The 17,509-nt window shown below is 41.5% G+C and overlaps 1 protein-coding gene across 4 annotated transcripts in view; it reads left to right on the top strand.

Moving 5' to 3' along the window:
- Positions 1-11,821, top strand: part of CDK8 (cyclin dependent kinase 8) — a 68,159-nt gene extending 56,338 nt beyond the window's left edge. For 3 of the 4 annotated variants that reach the window (XM_041487290.1, XM_041487288.1, XM_041487291.1), the window contains 6 exons: positions 721-790; positions 1,809-1,881; positions 4,146-4,243; positions 5,602-5,680; positions 5,800-5,958; positions 10,543-11,821. In XM_041487290.1, coding sequence (XP_041343224.1) covers positions 721-790; positions 1,809-1,881; positions 4,146-4,243; positions 5,602-5,680; positions 5,800-5,958; positions 10,543-10,668 — 605 coding nt within the window. In that variant the 3' untranslated portion in view covers positions 10,669-11,821. The remainder of the gene's footprint in view (positions 1-720; positions 791-1,808; positions 1,882-4,145; positions 4,244-5,601; positions 5,681-5,799; positions 5,959-10,542) is intronic. The other variant, XM_041487289.1, reaches the window with a different exon arrangement.
- Positions 11,822-17,509: the final 5,688 nt, after the last annotated feature.

Genomic DNA, 17,509 nt, shown 5'->3' with positions numbered 1-17,509 from the left:
TACTTCTGTTTGATGTATTTATTTATTTATTTAATGCTTTTAAACTCAGTGTTCTGCAGTAGGGATCAGACTTAGTAAAGATTTGAATTGAACCAAATTAGTTGCCCACAGAGCCTTTTCAAGAGTTGGAGCTTAAGACATTTGAGGCTAGGTGCTGGTAGTGAGTTTTTTGTTCTGTTTTAAAATACATGTTGGTGTTGGTCTACATTGAGGTGGATTCTTCTCATTTGAGTGTGCAGACTTCACTTTTTCTTAACTTTTTGTTTAATAACAGTATTTCTTATTTTGCAGAAGTACCTCTGGGCATTTTCCTGTAACTAAAAGTGCTGTCAGAACAGAGAATCCCTTAGAAGGAGACAGGGTGTATTCCTGTCTTGAGATCACAGCTGTGTGTAAATAAATTAAATAACAGTCCTGAAGGGTTAAAGCACAGGGGCTGATGTGTTTTTCTTCAGCATTGTTTTGTGGCCACTGTAGTTGGCATCTTTTTTTCAAGTTCTTGAGTTAATCAGCACACAGCTGGAACCTCTTAGGTCTTGGTATGATTTATTGTGAAGAGGTGATGAAGGAATAGGAACTAGGGAGTACAAAGAGATAAGTAACTGCAAGGTTAGAGAAGCAGAATTTAAAAAAAAACAAATATCAAGGCTGTGGAGATAGTTGGAAATGCATTGTTTTACTCCGAGAGAAAGGGAAAAAATAATTAATACTGCTTTGCAGATAAAGATTGGGAAGACATAAAAAAGATGCCAGAACATTCAACCTTAATGAAAGATTTCCGGAGAAACACGTAAGTCTGGGTTGAGCTTTCTTAATAAAGCATATCTTATATTTCTTTCCTACACTAAATTTCTTGCAGTTAAAGTTGTTTTCTATGTAGATGCTAAACAAGCACTATGAAATTGTTATGACTTAGATTATGAAAAATGAAAAATAAAGTTGCTTCATAAGGGTGAACTTGGCCTGTTGAGGTGGTGTGGCTCAGAAGAATAGCCAGAGGCTGTAAAGGGTAAGGTGGCAGCTGTGAAACAGGTGGTGCCAGTAAGACCCCATGCAGCTCTGAAGTTTGTCAAAGCACATCTGTTTCCAAATCTGTGGTACTTGCAATGATTTTCTGTAATAGCTGCTTAAAAGGGGTCTGGTAACCTTATACCATTTCCAGCAAACAGTGGGTATAATTGTCAGGTTTGGTGTCTAGGGTAGCTTACAGTGACTAAAGAAGAAAATGCCCTTCAGCTTTGCTGTCACATTGCCACAGGCTAATACCTGCACTTAAAATGCCACCCTGTTGCCTGATTTCTGTACTGAGGCATTTGGGGCTGTATAGTTACATACATTTCTTGCATATGCCATACCATTGCAACCATTTAGAAACTTTTTATTGGAGCTTCTCTTCAAAAAAAAGTGAGTATGTGAATGTTCTTGTAGCAATCTGTAGGTTGCAGGACAGCATTCAGATGAGCTTATTGTTCTTCACTGCCATGAGAAATACACAGAATTCAACAGTGCGTAGTAAAATTGCTACCAGGCAGTTTAAATCCAGTTGATAGTTTGCTGTCTGCTTGTGGGTTTAAAGTGTGCTTTTTGTGTGGGTATGATATGCTTTTATAAGGATGTGAGGGAAACATGCCTTTCTGCAGTTCTCATTTTAAAGCAATCTCTGGTGTTGATAGTGGTGATTTTTCCCTGCTTATTGGATTTGCAGGGAGACTAAACTGTTGTCATTAATATGTTTTGTGGCTACCAGGAAAACCTTGCAGTATCAATGATTTGCGTATTAGAAATATCACTTCTGTTTCCTTTTCTAGGTATACCAACTGCAGCCTTATCAAATATATGGAAAAACATAAAGTTAAACCAGATAGTAAGGCATTCCACTTGGTAAGTTCCTGCAGACATAAAAAACATCCCTCGTGTATGTTACAGTTGTTCCAAGTAAGAGTTGAGCTAGTGTCAAGTACACTGTAACTAACTTTATTTATAAAGTTAGGAATAACTGATACTCTGCAATCTGAAAATTGCAAAATTGCTTTATCTTCTCACATTGATAAAATGATTCTGAGTGTCATTCACTGGATTAGGTTCAGTATCAAGTAATTTTGAAGTTTTTGTTTTTTAAGTTGTGTTATAGTTGTGTTAGCCTGTAACACAAATTGTTTTATTTGCAGTATTGCTGCAATCCTTAGTAATTTTGCTGCTTTGCATACTTTCAGTAGCTTACTTTTACTTCTAAAAATTCCTATATGCCTGATTTTTTTGATCATCCATGTGGTTACTTTGGTCCATGTAAACTGTAGTGATTGTCCCATTAGTTGATGTATGAAGCTTACTGCATTTTTACTGTGTCATTTAGTCAGGTGATCTTTACATCAAGCAGTTTTTAAAATAGAAAATACTTGTAATAATATGTAGAATGTTCACTTCTGTGTGGCATCTGTACAAGGGGGAAGAACCAAAGTTTTGATCCCTTGTGTGAATAATGGTTGCACAGTCATTTTGATTTCTTTTTGTATGGCTGATCATGACCAAGACTTGTCATCATGTGATGGACAGCTCTTGATCCACAAATCACCACAAATCCAATCACCACAAATGATGCTAGTATTTTGCAGTGCTTTTTGTTCATGTTTTTCAGTGTGTTGGCAGTTCTTTGTCATGTTTTGCCTTTTCCTTTTCTAGCTTTTGGCAGTGTTTTTTGAGAGAGTAAGACTTGGCTTGTTCAGCATGCTATTCTATAAAAACTTCTATAAATGTAGACTCAGGGAGCTGTGAATTCTTGTTGATAATGTGAAAAACAAAAGTGGATTGATGGTGGTAATTCATAGTTATGAAGTTCTTAACCATGCTGTCAAAACTGAAGGCTGAGGAGGGAAGTGTACTTTCTCAACCTCAGCTTTTGAAGTATGAAGATTTACATTGCAATTATTAATTCTCACATGCAGTTATGAATTTCTCCTAGTGAAAGGAGATGACCAGTTCAGACTTAGATCATGACAGTGGATCTTTTTAAAAAGGTGAATGTATGAATCCTATAAAAAGCATGAGTAGGAAATGTAAATGAATTTTATTTACATATGTATTTTCTTGTTAAAAAATACCCACTGCAGGTTAAAATTGAAGCATTTATTTTGAAGTCTTTGACAATATGTTATGGTGTAGTTTTGCCTTGGACACTGTGTTGTATTGTTGAAACATGAGAACTCACTATTTTTCTGTGTGGTATCTGAAGGTTATTATCTCATGTTGCTTGTCCAGCACAGCTGTATTCCACACAGCTCTAGGGTGGATGGAGAGAAGTATATGCATGTACACCAGACTTTTTGAATAAAAACCAGGTATTTTAAGAATGCATCACTGCAACTCAGCACTAGAGCTAAATAAAATAGCTATTGTCTGGTGTTCCCAGTTCACAAGGCCTCATCTGGAATGCTGTGTCCGGAGGAGGGCTGTAAAGGTGATCAGAGGTCTGGAGCACCACTCCTCTGAAGACAGGCTGAGAGAGCAGGGCTTGTTCAGCCTGGAGAAGAGAAGGCCGCCAGGAGACCTTATAACACCTTTCAGTACTTGGAAGGGGGTCTCCAAGAAAGCTGGAGAGGAAGATTGTTTTGATAGAACAAGAGATGATGGCTTTCTAATGAAAGAAGGTAGATTTAGATTGGATATTAGGAAGACATTCTTTTTTCAGAGAGTGATGAGGCACTGGAACAGGTTGCACAAAGCTCAGGATGCCCCATCGTTGGAAGTGTTCAAGGTCAGGCTGGACAGGGCTCTGAGTAACTTGGTCTAGTTAAAGGTGTTCCTGCCCATGGCAGGGGGCTGGACTAAGTGGCCTCGAAAGGGCCCTACCAACCCAAATTATTTTGTGACTAAAGGTGCTAGTACATTGTGGAAACTTTTTGAATGGTTTTGATATAACACTTGTGACTGGAACTGTGTCCTGGGCTTCGCAAGTGAAAATGGGTGTCCTTTGTTAGGAAATGAAGTTACTCTTTTAACAGGGGAGAAGAATGTGGTTATGCCAGTTAGGATTAGGCTTTTGAGTTCAGACACATTTGGATCATCTTAACTTTCAGGAATACAGTGAAGTTTCTATAAATGGTTTTGGTAACGTAAAGGTGGGGGGTTTTTTTCTATTTTTTTTTCAGCTTCAGAAATTGCTCACTATGGATCCAATAAAGAGAATTACCTCAGAACAGGCTATGCAGGATCCTTACTTCTTGGAAGATCCTCTTCCCACATCCGAGTAAGTGGTCAGTTTATTAATCTATCAGTGCAGTCAGAGATGCTTTAGAGCTGTGCTTTCTCTCTGCCCTAAGTATGTTTGTGAATATTGAGCTAAATACTGTCTAACAACCGAAGAAAGCTATAACCACTAAAATGCCATTCGTGGTTTTTAAAATTAAATAGCATTTTTATTAATCTCTTGCTTTATGGAACTTTGATCCTATTAGTTGCAGCACTAATCTTGTTACTCACTGACAGGTTGATTATGCATGCTACAGATCTTGGTAGACAACTGCTAAGTGCCCGCAGGTCCGCTTCTCTGCCTCAGAATGCCAGATGACAGTCTCTAATTAGTTTACATTTTTGTCTTAGCCTTTGTTGTAAATTCGCTGGGTGGGGAAAGTCAAGTCTGTGTCTCTGTGCTGTCATCCTTAACAACTTAAATCCATTTTCTGTAGACACTCCTCTTTTTTGTTTGCACAGGCAGATTTACAAAAGGGAGAAAATTTATGGACAATGAATGATTTCATTAAAAATTAAGCCCTTCTTCCAAAAGGCTAGCCAGAGAGCATGACTGTACACCCTTTTAGAAAAGCTTTTAGTACATCCTGTCTGTGACTCTCTACCCTTATGTAGGGAAGTATTTATAAAATATGTATACTTATAAGGAATTAATTAAAAAGGAAATTATTTCACTAAAGCCTGCTGGATTATTTATAACTTCTCCTGAACTGGCTTTTAAAGTCATGCGAATGATTGGCTGTTGCAGAACCTGCTTTTAGGATAGAGTTCGGCTTTTTTCTCAAATTTAGGTTGACTTTTTAATGTGAATGCACAGTGAGTATTGCTAACAGGTATACAGAGACTTTGTTATAAATACATTCTGCTGATGAAGGGCAGGTAAATATTAGCTTGCACTAGAAGTAGCAAATTCATGTGGACTATGAGATATGAGTTGATAGGTGAAATTTCTAGTTACTTTTAAACCTTTTTTTCCAGGTGTTTTTTTAATAGTCAGTGAAGTTTCCAGGAAAATTTTTAGTTAGTCCTCAGACTGTCAATTACACAGTAGCTATAGTGAGATAGCTCTTTGTGCCCTTGTAGCTACTTAAAAAGTGATGTACCTTTCTAACCAACAAAAAAAAATACTGGGAGCTTAAGTTAGTGTGTAAGAGTCAAATTAATATTAAAACCAAAGGTGAATATATTTTTACAAAGTTTAGAATATGGAGATAGTCAAACAGGGAAAACTTCTCCCTTAGTTGCAGGTGTTAAATGATGGCTTAGGCCACTTGAAACTCATGGGTAAAGTGTGAATCTTACAGGTCTAACCCTTCTGTTCTAATACAGTGATAAATAGACTTTTTTGGGGGACAGTGTTTTTGCAGGTTGTCAAATCCCTTACCCAAAACGAGAGTTTTTAACAGAAGAAGAACCAGATGATAAAGGAGACAAAGTAAGTACTAGAAGAACAGTATCATCATGTTTCACTGGCTTTTACACTATTTCCTGATTTTATGTTATTTCATGTACTGCTTTTGAGTTGAAATTTTTCTTTGTGTTTAAACAATTGAGAAGAACCAGCAGCAGCAGCAGGGCAATAACCATACTAATGGAACTGGTCATCCAGGGAACCAAGACAACAGTCACACACAGGGACCCCCACTGAAAAAAGTGAGAGTTGTTCCTCCTACCACTACCTCAGGTGGACTTATTATGACCTCAGACTATCAGGTATTTTGTTTTATTCACATATTGTGTATTTGCTTTTCATGTTTAGAGCAGTGTTTCTTCAAACTAAAAAAGTAATTTTGTAAATGTCACTGTATTAACTGTTACTTTTTGTCATCTTTGGATTTTTTTTTCAGATTCATTTAATTGATGTTTTGTTGATATTCTGATGTTATTTAGGTTAGCAATAAGGAAATTAGGATCAGACATTATTAGAATTACTAATTATCACCTTCATATTAGGGAATGCTAATGGTTATGGACCAGGAGCCTCTTATACTGTGCTCTGTATCACCTAAAAATGCCATTTCTTGCTTGAACAAGCCTGTAGTGGTAGAAGGCAGAAGATGTTGCAGTAAAAACCTGTGAAATAAGAATCTGAAAAAGTGTTTTAGTTGGGTTAATGAATGCGGAAACAGTATTTTGGATGACAAATAAACACTTGGCATGATGCTGTCATAATCTGTTTTGAAGATCAAGGGAGACTCCAGGTTGAGTAAGCCAAATATTGCAGATTTGAAGACAGGCAAGGGTGGTGGCAGTCAATGGGTGAGGAAGATGAGGAGGTTCATTGGGAAAAAGCACTTGAGGACACATGAAAAATGTGTTCTGGCCTTCCTGCATTTGAGCTTGTGCTCAGACATTAAGAAATCAGAGGCTGGCGTACAAGAATATCTTTGTCATCCCAGCAAGTGATACCTGAGTTTTGGGTTTGGATAAGGCTACTACTGGAGGTGGGGAAGAAGAGATTTAAGGACAGAACCTTTAGTTAATACAAGCTTAGAAGTTACAAGAGAGGAGCAGGGAAGACTTCAGATGATTCACAGGAGCAGTTAGAGAGCAGCAGATTTTTGCAAGCCTGGAGAATAGGCGATTTCAAGAGGAGGCATGCTGCTGGAAGTTAGCCTGCAGGAACTAACCATGCATGCTGGTTCACATGGAATGCACAGTACAGGTGGCCAGGCAGTCTTGGATGAAATCAAAGGATGGGGAAGTTGGAAACTACTGGCAATGTTTTCAGTTAATTTAAAGGTTGATATCTAAATGTGAGACCTGATATCTAATGGAAACCCACTTAGCTGGGCTTACAGTCTGTAGAAAACATAGGGAGAGTTTAAAAACAGTCAGTAAAGCTGCTGCTGTCAACTTGCCTTTTGGTTTGATACAGCTTCTCCATGAACCACCAGTGGGCTTTGAAATCTTGTGTTTCAGAGTTTGTCCCTGAGGGTACCAGATAGCCTCAGAAGCTGCCTGGAGGCATTACCTTCATCCTTACCTGAATCTGTGTACTCTTAGCATTGGCCAGCACTTGAAAGTACTACAAAAATGTAAAATAAGATCATTTGCAGGAGCTTTATTGTGAGACCCTTCATATAGTCCCCAAGTGCCTTTGTTCAGTTTATCCCAGGACATAATAACACATCAGTTTGCAAGTAATTCTCCTTGAACAATATATATTTCTAGAGCTGTTTGAGACAGTGGTGAGCCTTAACTATAGTTCTGCAGGGTGGGGTGCCTGTAAGTATAAATGTCATCTTTCTTTTAGTAGGATTATCCATCACAGGCACTCTTACAGGAGTTTCATCCCTTTCAATCTGGCATGCTGCAGTCACTTGCTGTTTTGGCCTTTTAATTGGCTCTTTCTTCCACTTCTTAAAAACACACGCACAGAGCAGAAGGCAAATGCAGCTGTAACTTTCTCGATCTTGCCCGCAGGTAGAGTCACACATCTAAGGAGGTTGATTCAGAGGTTGTGTGTACTGTGTCAGGGAGCCCCATTTACATGCCCTATTTACATGTCCTTCACCTCATTTTGCTGCTGCATTGTAGCATTTTGAACAAACTTCAGCTCCTAGTTCTGTGAGCCAGAGCTGAGGTTTGCTGGCTGACAAGTCAGAGGAATCAAATTGCTCGGCTGGAATTGGCATTGCTTTGTTTTCAGTTCACGCTCATCAAAATTTTTGTACTAGCAGGTACCCATCTTGGGATTACAGCTGGGGGCAGCCCTTGTTGACAAATATAATTTCAGAATACTTTTCCCTTAGAGAGAATGATAACTGCTGCTTTTCAGTCTCAGGAGCTCTTACTGTAGCTTGACTACTCCTGACCAATCTTTCTGCTGTCTCTAGGAGGGAAAATACCTGGTTTGCAAAAACATATATCCTTTTCCCCCTAGCCTTGCAAAGAGGCAGTCAGTAGATTTGTTCTGATTAAGGTGTCTGGAAAACATGATAATCAAAGAGAGGAGACCTGAACTTGCCAGCACTAGACCAAAAGCAGTTACGAGTTTCCAACTGGTGGTTTCAGGTCTCCCTGAAAAAAATTCCTCACATTTTTTGCTTCTGATCCAGCAGCTTGAGGAGAGGGAAAACAAACATTACAATACAGCCCTCTGTTTTAATCAAACACCTGTTCCTTTGTTCTTCATCTGATTTGCTCAAATTCCCCGTATAAAGCTTGTGAAGAAGGATTGCCATCTCCTGGGCAAGGCACACTAAGACAGTTTCTGCATTCACTCAGAAGTCAAATTACTCTCTGCAGGGCACATTGACCTCATATCCTTTTCTGCCATGCATAAAAATAGTAGACACATGGCACACAGACTTGCCTCCTTGTTTAAATCTGCAATGTGACACTCCCAAAGGCAGTGTGATTAAGCAGGCTGGAGCAATTCCACTACTGTGAGCTTTTGCTCTGGGTGCTTAATGATATTCAGAAAGGATTGTGTGTGTACTTTTTTCTTAAAACAAAAGCCATTTGTTGCTCTGGGTGTCATGAAGGAATCTGATTTTTCATTGACTCTGTCTTAAAAATTTTAAGTTCTGTTTTAGAGGTCAGGATGCAGGGAGTGTTTTACAACTGAAATGAGTGGTCAGTTTTAAATGGTTAAACTTGTGATGGTTTCCTACATACAGGAGCCACTCGTGGGCTAAACCAGCGTTCAAGACTTTTGCTCTTTGAAGTACATTCTGTATGTGTAACATGGAGAAGGGTGACCCAGAGCTGTGACCCTTCTGTTGATGAGTGACCTAGTCCTCCTCGCGAGGCTGAAGGCAAATGTCCATAAAGTTCAGTCACTGTGCTAAGGGTGTGGATCAGCAGTGCTGGTTTGTTCCCGCTGACATTAAGTGCTGGTCCAGCCATTTGTCCCCCTTTTCTCTAGAGGTGTTAGCTCAGTCCTGTGAGTGTGTGTTGTCAAGTAGAATATGCCCTTTTTTATTTCTGCCATCATCTCAGCTTCCTGGGTATAGCTTCTGTTCGAAATGCTGTACAAGAAAAAATTGGGGGTTTTGTTTTATGTTGTGACTTAATATTTTACTTTCTCAGGGTGTTGGTTCACCACAGTTGTTTCCTATTCATGTCTCAGTAGCAATGCTCTAGTCCTGGAATAGTTACTTTGTAGAAGTTTCCAGACCTCTTCTAGAAGCAGCTTTTCCTAAAAAACATATGTCCTGTGATATCAAGAATTTAGAAGCTACACAGTTTCTAAATGCTGCAAAGTTTGTGAGGGCATGTAAACCTTAATGTGAATGTAAACCAGCCCAGTAGTGTACTGAAATTGTGTTAATTTAATGAAATGTTAAATGCTACTAAGTGCTCAGATACTTACTGAAATTCTCACAGGCAGTCCTTTCCTTTATAACACATGATCAGTAAATGTCTTTCAGGTTAAAATTGAAGCAGGTTAGGTTAAAATTGGCAGTTCCTGGTTTGTGGAGACCTCCTTGCAGTAAAAGCTCCACTCAATTAATTGTGTGAGTGCTGGTTGAAAGGGGCCTCTGGAAACCATCTAGCCAAGTCTCCCACTTGGAGCAGGGCTGTTGCTAGTTCTGACTCAGGTTAACATGGCTTTGTTAAGCTGAGTCTTAAAAACGTTCATAGAGTCTTAAAAACCTCACAGACTCTATGGGCAGGTTCTTCCAGTGCTATACTGGCTTCTTGGTGGTCCCTCCTCCAGTGTCCCACCTGAACCTCCCAAGCCACAATCTAAGGACATTTTTGCCTGAGATACCTGGTTCCACTGAGGAACATGTCGCTGTTGTCTTTAAACTCTCCTTCGAGCATTTTAAGGCTGCTGATAGATGACACCTTAGCCAAGTCACAGTGCTCTCAGCCTGTACTCCTAGGTCACACAGGAGGGTGGCAATCCTCTGTGTGTGAAAATCTCCAGAATAAGGCAGAGTGGCTCATCAGCAGAAAGATGCCTCACCTGGACCTCCACCCCAGCCTACCTTCCTGCTAGGAGAAGGGAGCAAGTGGGGAAGACCAGTGCCATGAGTGGTGGTAGCTCAGTGTCATGTGCAGGTGCACAGTAGCCATTTGGAGGGTTGGCTGGAGATTTGACTGTGATGGATGGGGATCCCCATTAGGGTGGATAGCAGAAGGCTGGCAGCAGTCACTTTCTGATCTGGTATTCCTGATGTCTCTTACCTGCTGTAATCAGAGTAAGTGAAGCAAAGCCTGGAAGTGCAGCTGCTTTGAGACTGTGTGTGCTGGGTGCCTCTTGCAGGAAGGAGTCAGTAGGTGAAACTGTCTGGTGATGTCCGTGTTACGAAGGGCTGTTTGTCTGTGCTTTCCCCCCTGCAGCGTTCCAACCCCCATGCTGCCTACCCCAACCCCGGACCAAGCACATCGCAGCCACAGAGCAGCATGGGATACTCAGCTACCTCCCAGCAGCCGCCGCAGTACTCGCACCAGACCCACCGGTACTGAGCTGCACCCGGTGCCGTCGATGCGCTGTCGCTGCCGCTGCAGGACCGGCCGCGCAGCTGCGTGCCAGGAGCCCGGCTGGGGCCACAGAATGTACTGTACAACCACACCTCCCACCTGTCCGACCGCCACGACCCCCCCGCCACGGGGCCGGGGGCTCCCACGTTGTACCTGGTTTTGGGGTTAGACTTGAAAAGAAAGTGCTAGCACGGTTTGTGTTGTGGATATGCTACTTCTGTAGTTTACTTGACATGGTTCAGACTGACCGATGCATTTTTTTCAGTGACAGTCTGTAGCAGGTGAAGCTGTGAAATGTGCTAGGGGCAAGCATTTTTGTTGTCGTATGTGGTGAATTCTCTTGATGTAACAACTTCATCTGACCAATAGTACACGACATCTTTGAACTGGTACTTGAAGCATACAGTATATGTTACCATGGCAAAAAAGCAAACTAACCGTAATTCTCAGACAGTTTTGATAGACATTTATTTTTAGTGACTTTTGTGGGTTGGTTCATTTTCCAGCTAGATCGATGTTTTATGACTGACATGATTGCTATGATGAGATTTTTTTTAAGAACATGGAAGCGTTTGCATTTTTTTCCCAGCAATTACAAGCGTCCCAAAGATTTATTTCCAACATGAGTTTTTGTTTTTGTTTTGAAATCTATGACTTGACTGGTATTAAAGCTGCTATTTGATAGTAAAATAAGTATGTTGTCATTGATATAAACATGTTTGGTTCAGCAAACAAACTAAAATGATTGTCATAGACAGTGTTTTATTTTTTTCCTGTTGGTGTTAATGATTTGTGAGCATGCTTTGGGATTAAAAAAGCATGAATGATATTTCCTAAAAAGGTGCGGCATCCATTCAGATATTTTGTCATGATTTTTGAAAACCAGCTTGGTGTAGTGGATTTTAAATTTTGTTCAGTTATTTTATTTTTTTAAATGTTCGCACGTTGTTTAGGGGTGCCATTCCTACTGCAGAGGAACAAGATGTTAGGAGAGCCTTAGAATTTATGAGGAAAAACTTACATACAATGTACTGTATCAAACTATTTTACATGAATGACACAAGTATTCTGAGTAAAAAAAAAAAAAATCAAACATTGTTAAAACAAGGTGTTATGTAATAAATTTATTTTTCATAAATCTGCATTATGACCTTTGCCTGTATTCCTTTTTATCATTGAAAACCTCCTGCTTCCCCATCCATACATCTGTATCAGGATGTGTCCTGAGAAACAATATGCAACAGGGATTTATCTTGCAAGGCAGGCTTCCATTAACTGGTGAGAAGGATAATTTTTCTTTTAAACAGCAGAAGAAAAAACCACATTACTCTTGTTCTGTTCATATAGCTGATAAGCTGGAGATACTCTAAAAGTGGGTTTATTACTAGTGACATTCCTAGGTCAGACAGTTCCTTTTCATCTACAAAATCCAGAAGCATTCCTGTCTGGATGTTCTTCTGAGGTTTCTGTAGCTCATTTTTATTTTGGTAGGTAATACCACACCATGATTTTGACATAAATATATGCAATACATGCAGGATATTTTTCTGCCGGTGCTTCATGTAGTGTGACTATCAACTGGTGTGATTCATCCAGATGTACTGAGATGCTGATGGGGGGGCAAAACAAAAACTAAATTATTAGCCTGCCTGACAGGCAAACCATGTTTGAAGTGAAGATTAAACTACCTAACTGGATGGACTACGGGCTCAAGTATTCAGGGGGCTTAAGCCTTTTAAAACTAAAGAAAAAAATCTGAGTGCAGAATTTATGCTGCTTTTATGATACTCTATGATGCCCTCTTAATTTTGACATAAAAGGTGTCAAAGTCTGTCTTTCCTTGGTTACTGGAACAAATTAATGTATAGGTGGGAATGCCTTAAACTTCTTGGTTTGCTTTTCAAATTAAAGCATTTTCAGTTTTTATTCTGAATTTATATATAGGCTTTAAGCTTGCCCGTTCAATATTGTCCAGACTGTTCCCAAGTACTCAGATGGTGCCAAGAGTACCTTCTTTTTGCTAAAGTGCTGTTGGCCCAGATTTTTGTTTCCTATTGATGTATATTCATATTAATGCATAATAATATTATTCATGTAATAGCAGACTTTATTTGATATCACTATATTGTGATGTCTGCAGCTGAAAAGTAGCAGGCTTGCTTGAATTTCATTTTTGCAAAAGGAAATGCATCCAGTTGACAAAAAGTGCTCTTGCCATTAGTTTATGCTTGAATTTAATTTTCTTATTAAGAATGAATTTGAGATAAAGATGCAGCTTATCAAATAATTATAATAAAACTAAATTATTTTCTGCATTTAGTTTTGAATAGCCTGCTACTCTCAATTTCATTCACTTGTGTTCTCATTTTTAGTAGATATATTGCAGATTACATACAACAAACAGATCCTAGGGTGAAGTCAAATCCTGATATTTGACTTGTACTGATGTCTCAGTCATCTGGTCATTTGTTAGGAGGTCCTTGAGATTTTTTTCTCTAGGACTGTGGAAAGAAGTTTTTCAATGCTTGGCATAACCTTTGGTACCTCGAAGACAGGGTACGATTCCGTATTGCAGATAAGGTCAGTCACATCACATTCGTGATAGTTTTAAGGGATCTTGTGCATCAAATAAGCTTTTTAATACTGGCTTTAGGAATACAGAGGACAAGGCTCTAAATTACTTTCCTGAACTGTATAAAAACATTAATCCTGTTGTTATGCTCTTGATGGGGCTTTTTTACATGCGGGTTACAGAGAGGGGAGGAGAAGAAAGCACTTTTGAGAAGGGTTTAATAGAAGAGTTACAAATTCCCGTGAGGCATGGCAGCAGCAGCCAGCCTGCCAGCCGTGCCCCTTTCCTCACATGGCTCAGCTTTTGTTACTCGATTCAAGAACTTCAAAGCTTTTCCTTACTCACCAACAATTATCTGGCCCCATCTGAGTGCATTTAAAATAGCTGGAGTCTGGGTGCCTGTCTTTGTTGCTGTGATTAAAGGACAAATTGTTTTGCTAGAGTAGGCTTATGTTGAAAATGGGCTGCAAGCTTAACTTGATCGTGAGGATAAATGTGCTATTGCACCTTAACCTTGGCGCTCCCAGCAAGCTTGGCCTGTGGCAGCTCTGCATTTATCATACCAAATAAAGACCCAGCTGCTATTAGAAGAAATAAAATAACTTTTGCACTGATCCCTTTTGAAGAGGGTTTCAGCATTAGTGGTGGGAAGAGCAGTCCCACCTTCCTAGAAGGAAGAACTAGAAGACTGGTTTTCTCCCGTTCTTTCCTGTTCATATATATGTAAATAGGAAAATACTCAGTGCACTCACTGAGTTGCCCATGGCAGTGCCCAAGCAATGCCCAGTTGAGGGGTGGGCCAATGTTCAGGTTTTCTTTTAGCTTTTTTTTTTTTTTTTTTTTTTTTCAGGGGAGGTTTAGGCTGGATATTATGAAAAGGTTCTTCACCCAGAGGGTTGCTGGACAGTGGAACAGGTTTTCCAGAGAAATGGCCATGGCACTAAGCCTGCCAGAGCTCAAGCACTTAGATAATGCTCTCAGTTATGTACTGTGATTTTTGGGGTTGTCCTGTACAGGGCCCGGAGTTGAGCTTTGATGATCCTTGTGAGTTCGTTCCAACTCAGGATATTCCACGATTCCTTCATTCTGAAACCACTGCTGGGCACACCCTCTTCTGGCTTCACTGAAAGGCCACCAGTGATCTCTGCCTTTCATGTGTGGTGCCTGTTGATCATTTTATGGGCATGGTTAGGCAGTTTGGCTGCCGCCAAGTGGGGTAATGGAGCCTGCAGGATCTCACAGGACTTACTGTGTATCAATCAGGAAGGAAAGATACAGAGTATTTCTTGGAGCCAGTGGTGAAGTTGCAGATCTGCCATTTGGAGTAAATATTATTGCCATGGCTAAGATGAGCCTCATTTCTGCAGAAGGAATGAGTAATGTGGTGCTCCCTTCATCATATTTTAGTTCCTCCCCTGAATAGAGCAGCCTTCTTTTGGTGAGTAGGGAAGCATCTTCCTTCAGGCTGAGTGGGTGACAGTGCTTCAGGCTGCCAGTTCTGAGAGAGTTTAATATCCAGCATCCCTGGAGACCAAGGTAGATGAGCCTAAATCAGTGTAATTTGCTTGTCACAGCTATGGATACAGAACATTCTGAAATAATTTGTCAGACATCTGAATGAAGGGATGTACAAACTGTACTCCAGCAGTAGGATAGGGACAGAAAAAGGTGCTTGCCCTTCGAAAGCAAAACAGAAACAAAGCTGCTGCTGTTTCCACCAGGTCTCTTGTGGTAAGTTCCTCTCCTCAAGGATTTCAGGCAGCCTTTATCTTGGTGGTTGGCTTCAGTGATGGCAGGAGCTCTCTCCAGAGGACTGTCTGTACTTGCAGGGATCCTGTGCTGGAGAACTGGGCACTGGCACTGATGTTAATGAAGCCATTGCCCTGGGGTGATACGTGCCAGCCCCAGCCCAGGATGGGAGTCTGGATGAGCTCCATCGCTGCTCTGAAAGTTCCCATGTCACAAGATGTTGAAAAGTACTTTTCAGCCTGCCAGGATTAGGGTGCCTTTCTTTGGCTCTCAAGGAATTTAATTATGCCTGAGTTTAACTATCCCTTCTCATTTCTGGTCCTGCGTAGGTGGACTGGGTAGTGTCCTGAGCCAGGGGAGGTGGTGAAAGGGGTAGTGCAGGAGTGCTTGTTACTTAAGCTGCTCAGCACATCTTGGCACATAGCCCTGAGCCCACAGAACCACCAAGGACAGCCTTTACAGCATGTGCTTTTGGGAAGTGTTTCCATTTGCTCAGCCGGGGGTGTGGGAAAGCTGCCATATCCTTGGAGCAAGCCTTTGTTTACTGTTTGTGGGAGCTTTGAATTTGTACAGTGTCAGCCAGAGGGTGAAGAGCAGCTGCCTCTCTGCCACCCCATTAGGTACATGCAGCATGCAGCGGCTGACCGAGGGAGGGAGATGAAGTGGGGATTTGTGTATGGACAGTGCTTACAGGAGTGCTGAGACAGAGGTGAAAAGCCCTTGAGCACATGCTTATGGAAGGCCCATGGTAACACTGAGAAGGCCCAGAGGTACTGTCTTGCCCTGAGGTGTAAAGAGCACCTGTCTCTCATGGGAGTTCATTCCTTCTCTGACCCACTGTGCCAAAATCTGACCATGTCCTACATTGCTTTATGCAAGGTTGCCTTCAGTATTTGTCTGGTCTTCCCACAAGGTGCTGGCCAGGTGTGCCAAGAGCTGCTCTTTTTGACCACCTTTTAAAATCAGAATTCTGTTTCTGTTTATAGTGTTTCTCAGGTATACTCAGGGACCTGTGAAGTTCCTACATTAGCCAAGCTCCACCTTAGTGAGTTTGTTCCCTTACCTGTGCAGGGGAGACAGTAGGATATATTGTTTGGCATTCTTCACACCTGCTTCAGCCATGTGCTCCTGTAGATCAGAATATGGAGATAACTCAGCAAACTATGGAGAAGGATTCTTTGGGGATAAATCCTGCATTTGGGTGTTAGCAACAATCCCTGTGGGAGGAGGTTTTGCTCTGAGGTGTGCTCAGCTCAATGCAGACAGCTCATACACAGCTTGGGCACTCCTGATGTCCTCTGTACCTGCTTTGCTCTGTTGCTCTGCCCACCTTGCTTTCAGACCAAGAAAAGGTGGAAGGAGTATGATGTCCCAGCCCAAGAAATCCCTGTATAAATTCCTAAAATATATTCTACTCCCACCAGCCAGGCAGGTATGCAATACAGCTGCACAATTTACTTGCACACCAGACAGAACCAGCTGGTTTGAAAATCCCCTCAGTGTCTTTGGAGGCCTTGCTGGGAGAGCCCTGCAGGGACTTCTGACACAGGGCAGCCTGTGGCTCCTGGGTGATGGGCAGACAATGCCCGGGACTGATGAGCAGCTGCTTGATCAGATCTCATCCAGCCCCCACTCCATGGGTGAAGAGGTGAGGCTGTCATTTGTAATCACACGCTTCTCCAGCTCCCCAGGAGGAGGAGGAGGAGGAGGAGAAGGGAGGCTCAGGCAGTGCTGTGCCAGGCTGAGGGGAGGAGGGAAGGTGGGAAGGTGGTGGCTGTGGGCAATGAGGTGCTGGTCAGTCAGGCTGGCTGATCTGGTTGGGTGCCCTGGGGCTCAGCAGGACATTGATGGTGCAAGATGCTGTGGGGACCCACTGTCAGGAGGGACAGTCTGCTGGAAAGCCTTTTGTCTGACTGAAAAGTTGCAGAGCGTGTGGGCACTCGAAGGCAGATCTAATGGGCTGTAGGAGGAGCCCAGCTCATGTCCTGCAGCTGCCTTACACAGCACCTGGTTCCTCACGGTGCTTCCAGTGTCTGCCGGGATCTGCAATCCTGTGTCCAACCCCCTGGGGATTTATTGCTGTGCCCATGCCATGAAACATCAATGAGTGCAGCATCGCAACAGTGTGAACAGTGAGGCACAGTCATGGGGTGAGTTGGTGACACAGGAGCCAAACCACTGCTCTAATGAACCACACGCTGGGTTGTGCTTACAGGAGATGGATCATTTTGGTTAAATTATTACAGAGTGGGAGATGGCTCTAAGAGTGATTTTCATTTCTGCCAGGAAAGAAGGCAGGGAAAATGGATCAACATAAAACATTACTGTGGAAACTTGTCTGTCACACTTTTCTATCTGATGGGTTTTTTTAAAATAGAGAATAAGAAGTATGAAATTCAGTTCACTGGGAACAAGAAGGAATGGTATCCCAGAGGGTTTGTGTTTTCATGGAGTAACCTATGCTGCACCATGCAGTATCCATCAACCAGCAACAGGCACATACCT

This window comes from Pyrgilauda ruficollis, unplaced genomic scaffold (genome assembly GCF_017590135.1).
Source record: "Pyrgilauda ruficollis isolate IOZ18807 unplaced genomic scaffold, ASM1759013v1 scaffold8, whole genome shotgun sequence".
NCBI classification, from domain to species: domain Eukaryota; kingdom Metazoa; phylum Chordata; class Aves; order Passeriformes; family Passeridae; genus Pyrgilauda; species Pyrgilauda ruficollis.
The sequence above is the reverse complement of the archived record's forward strand: the minus strand, read 5'-3'. Positions and strand labels throughout refer to the sequence as shown.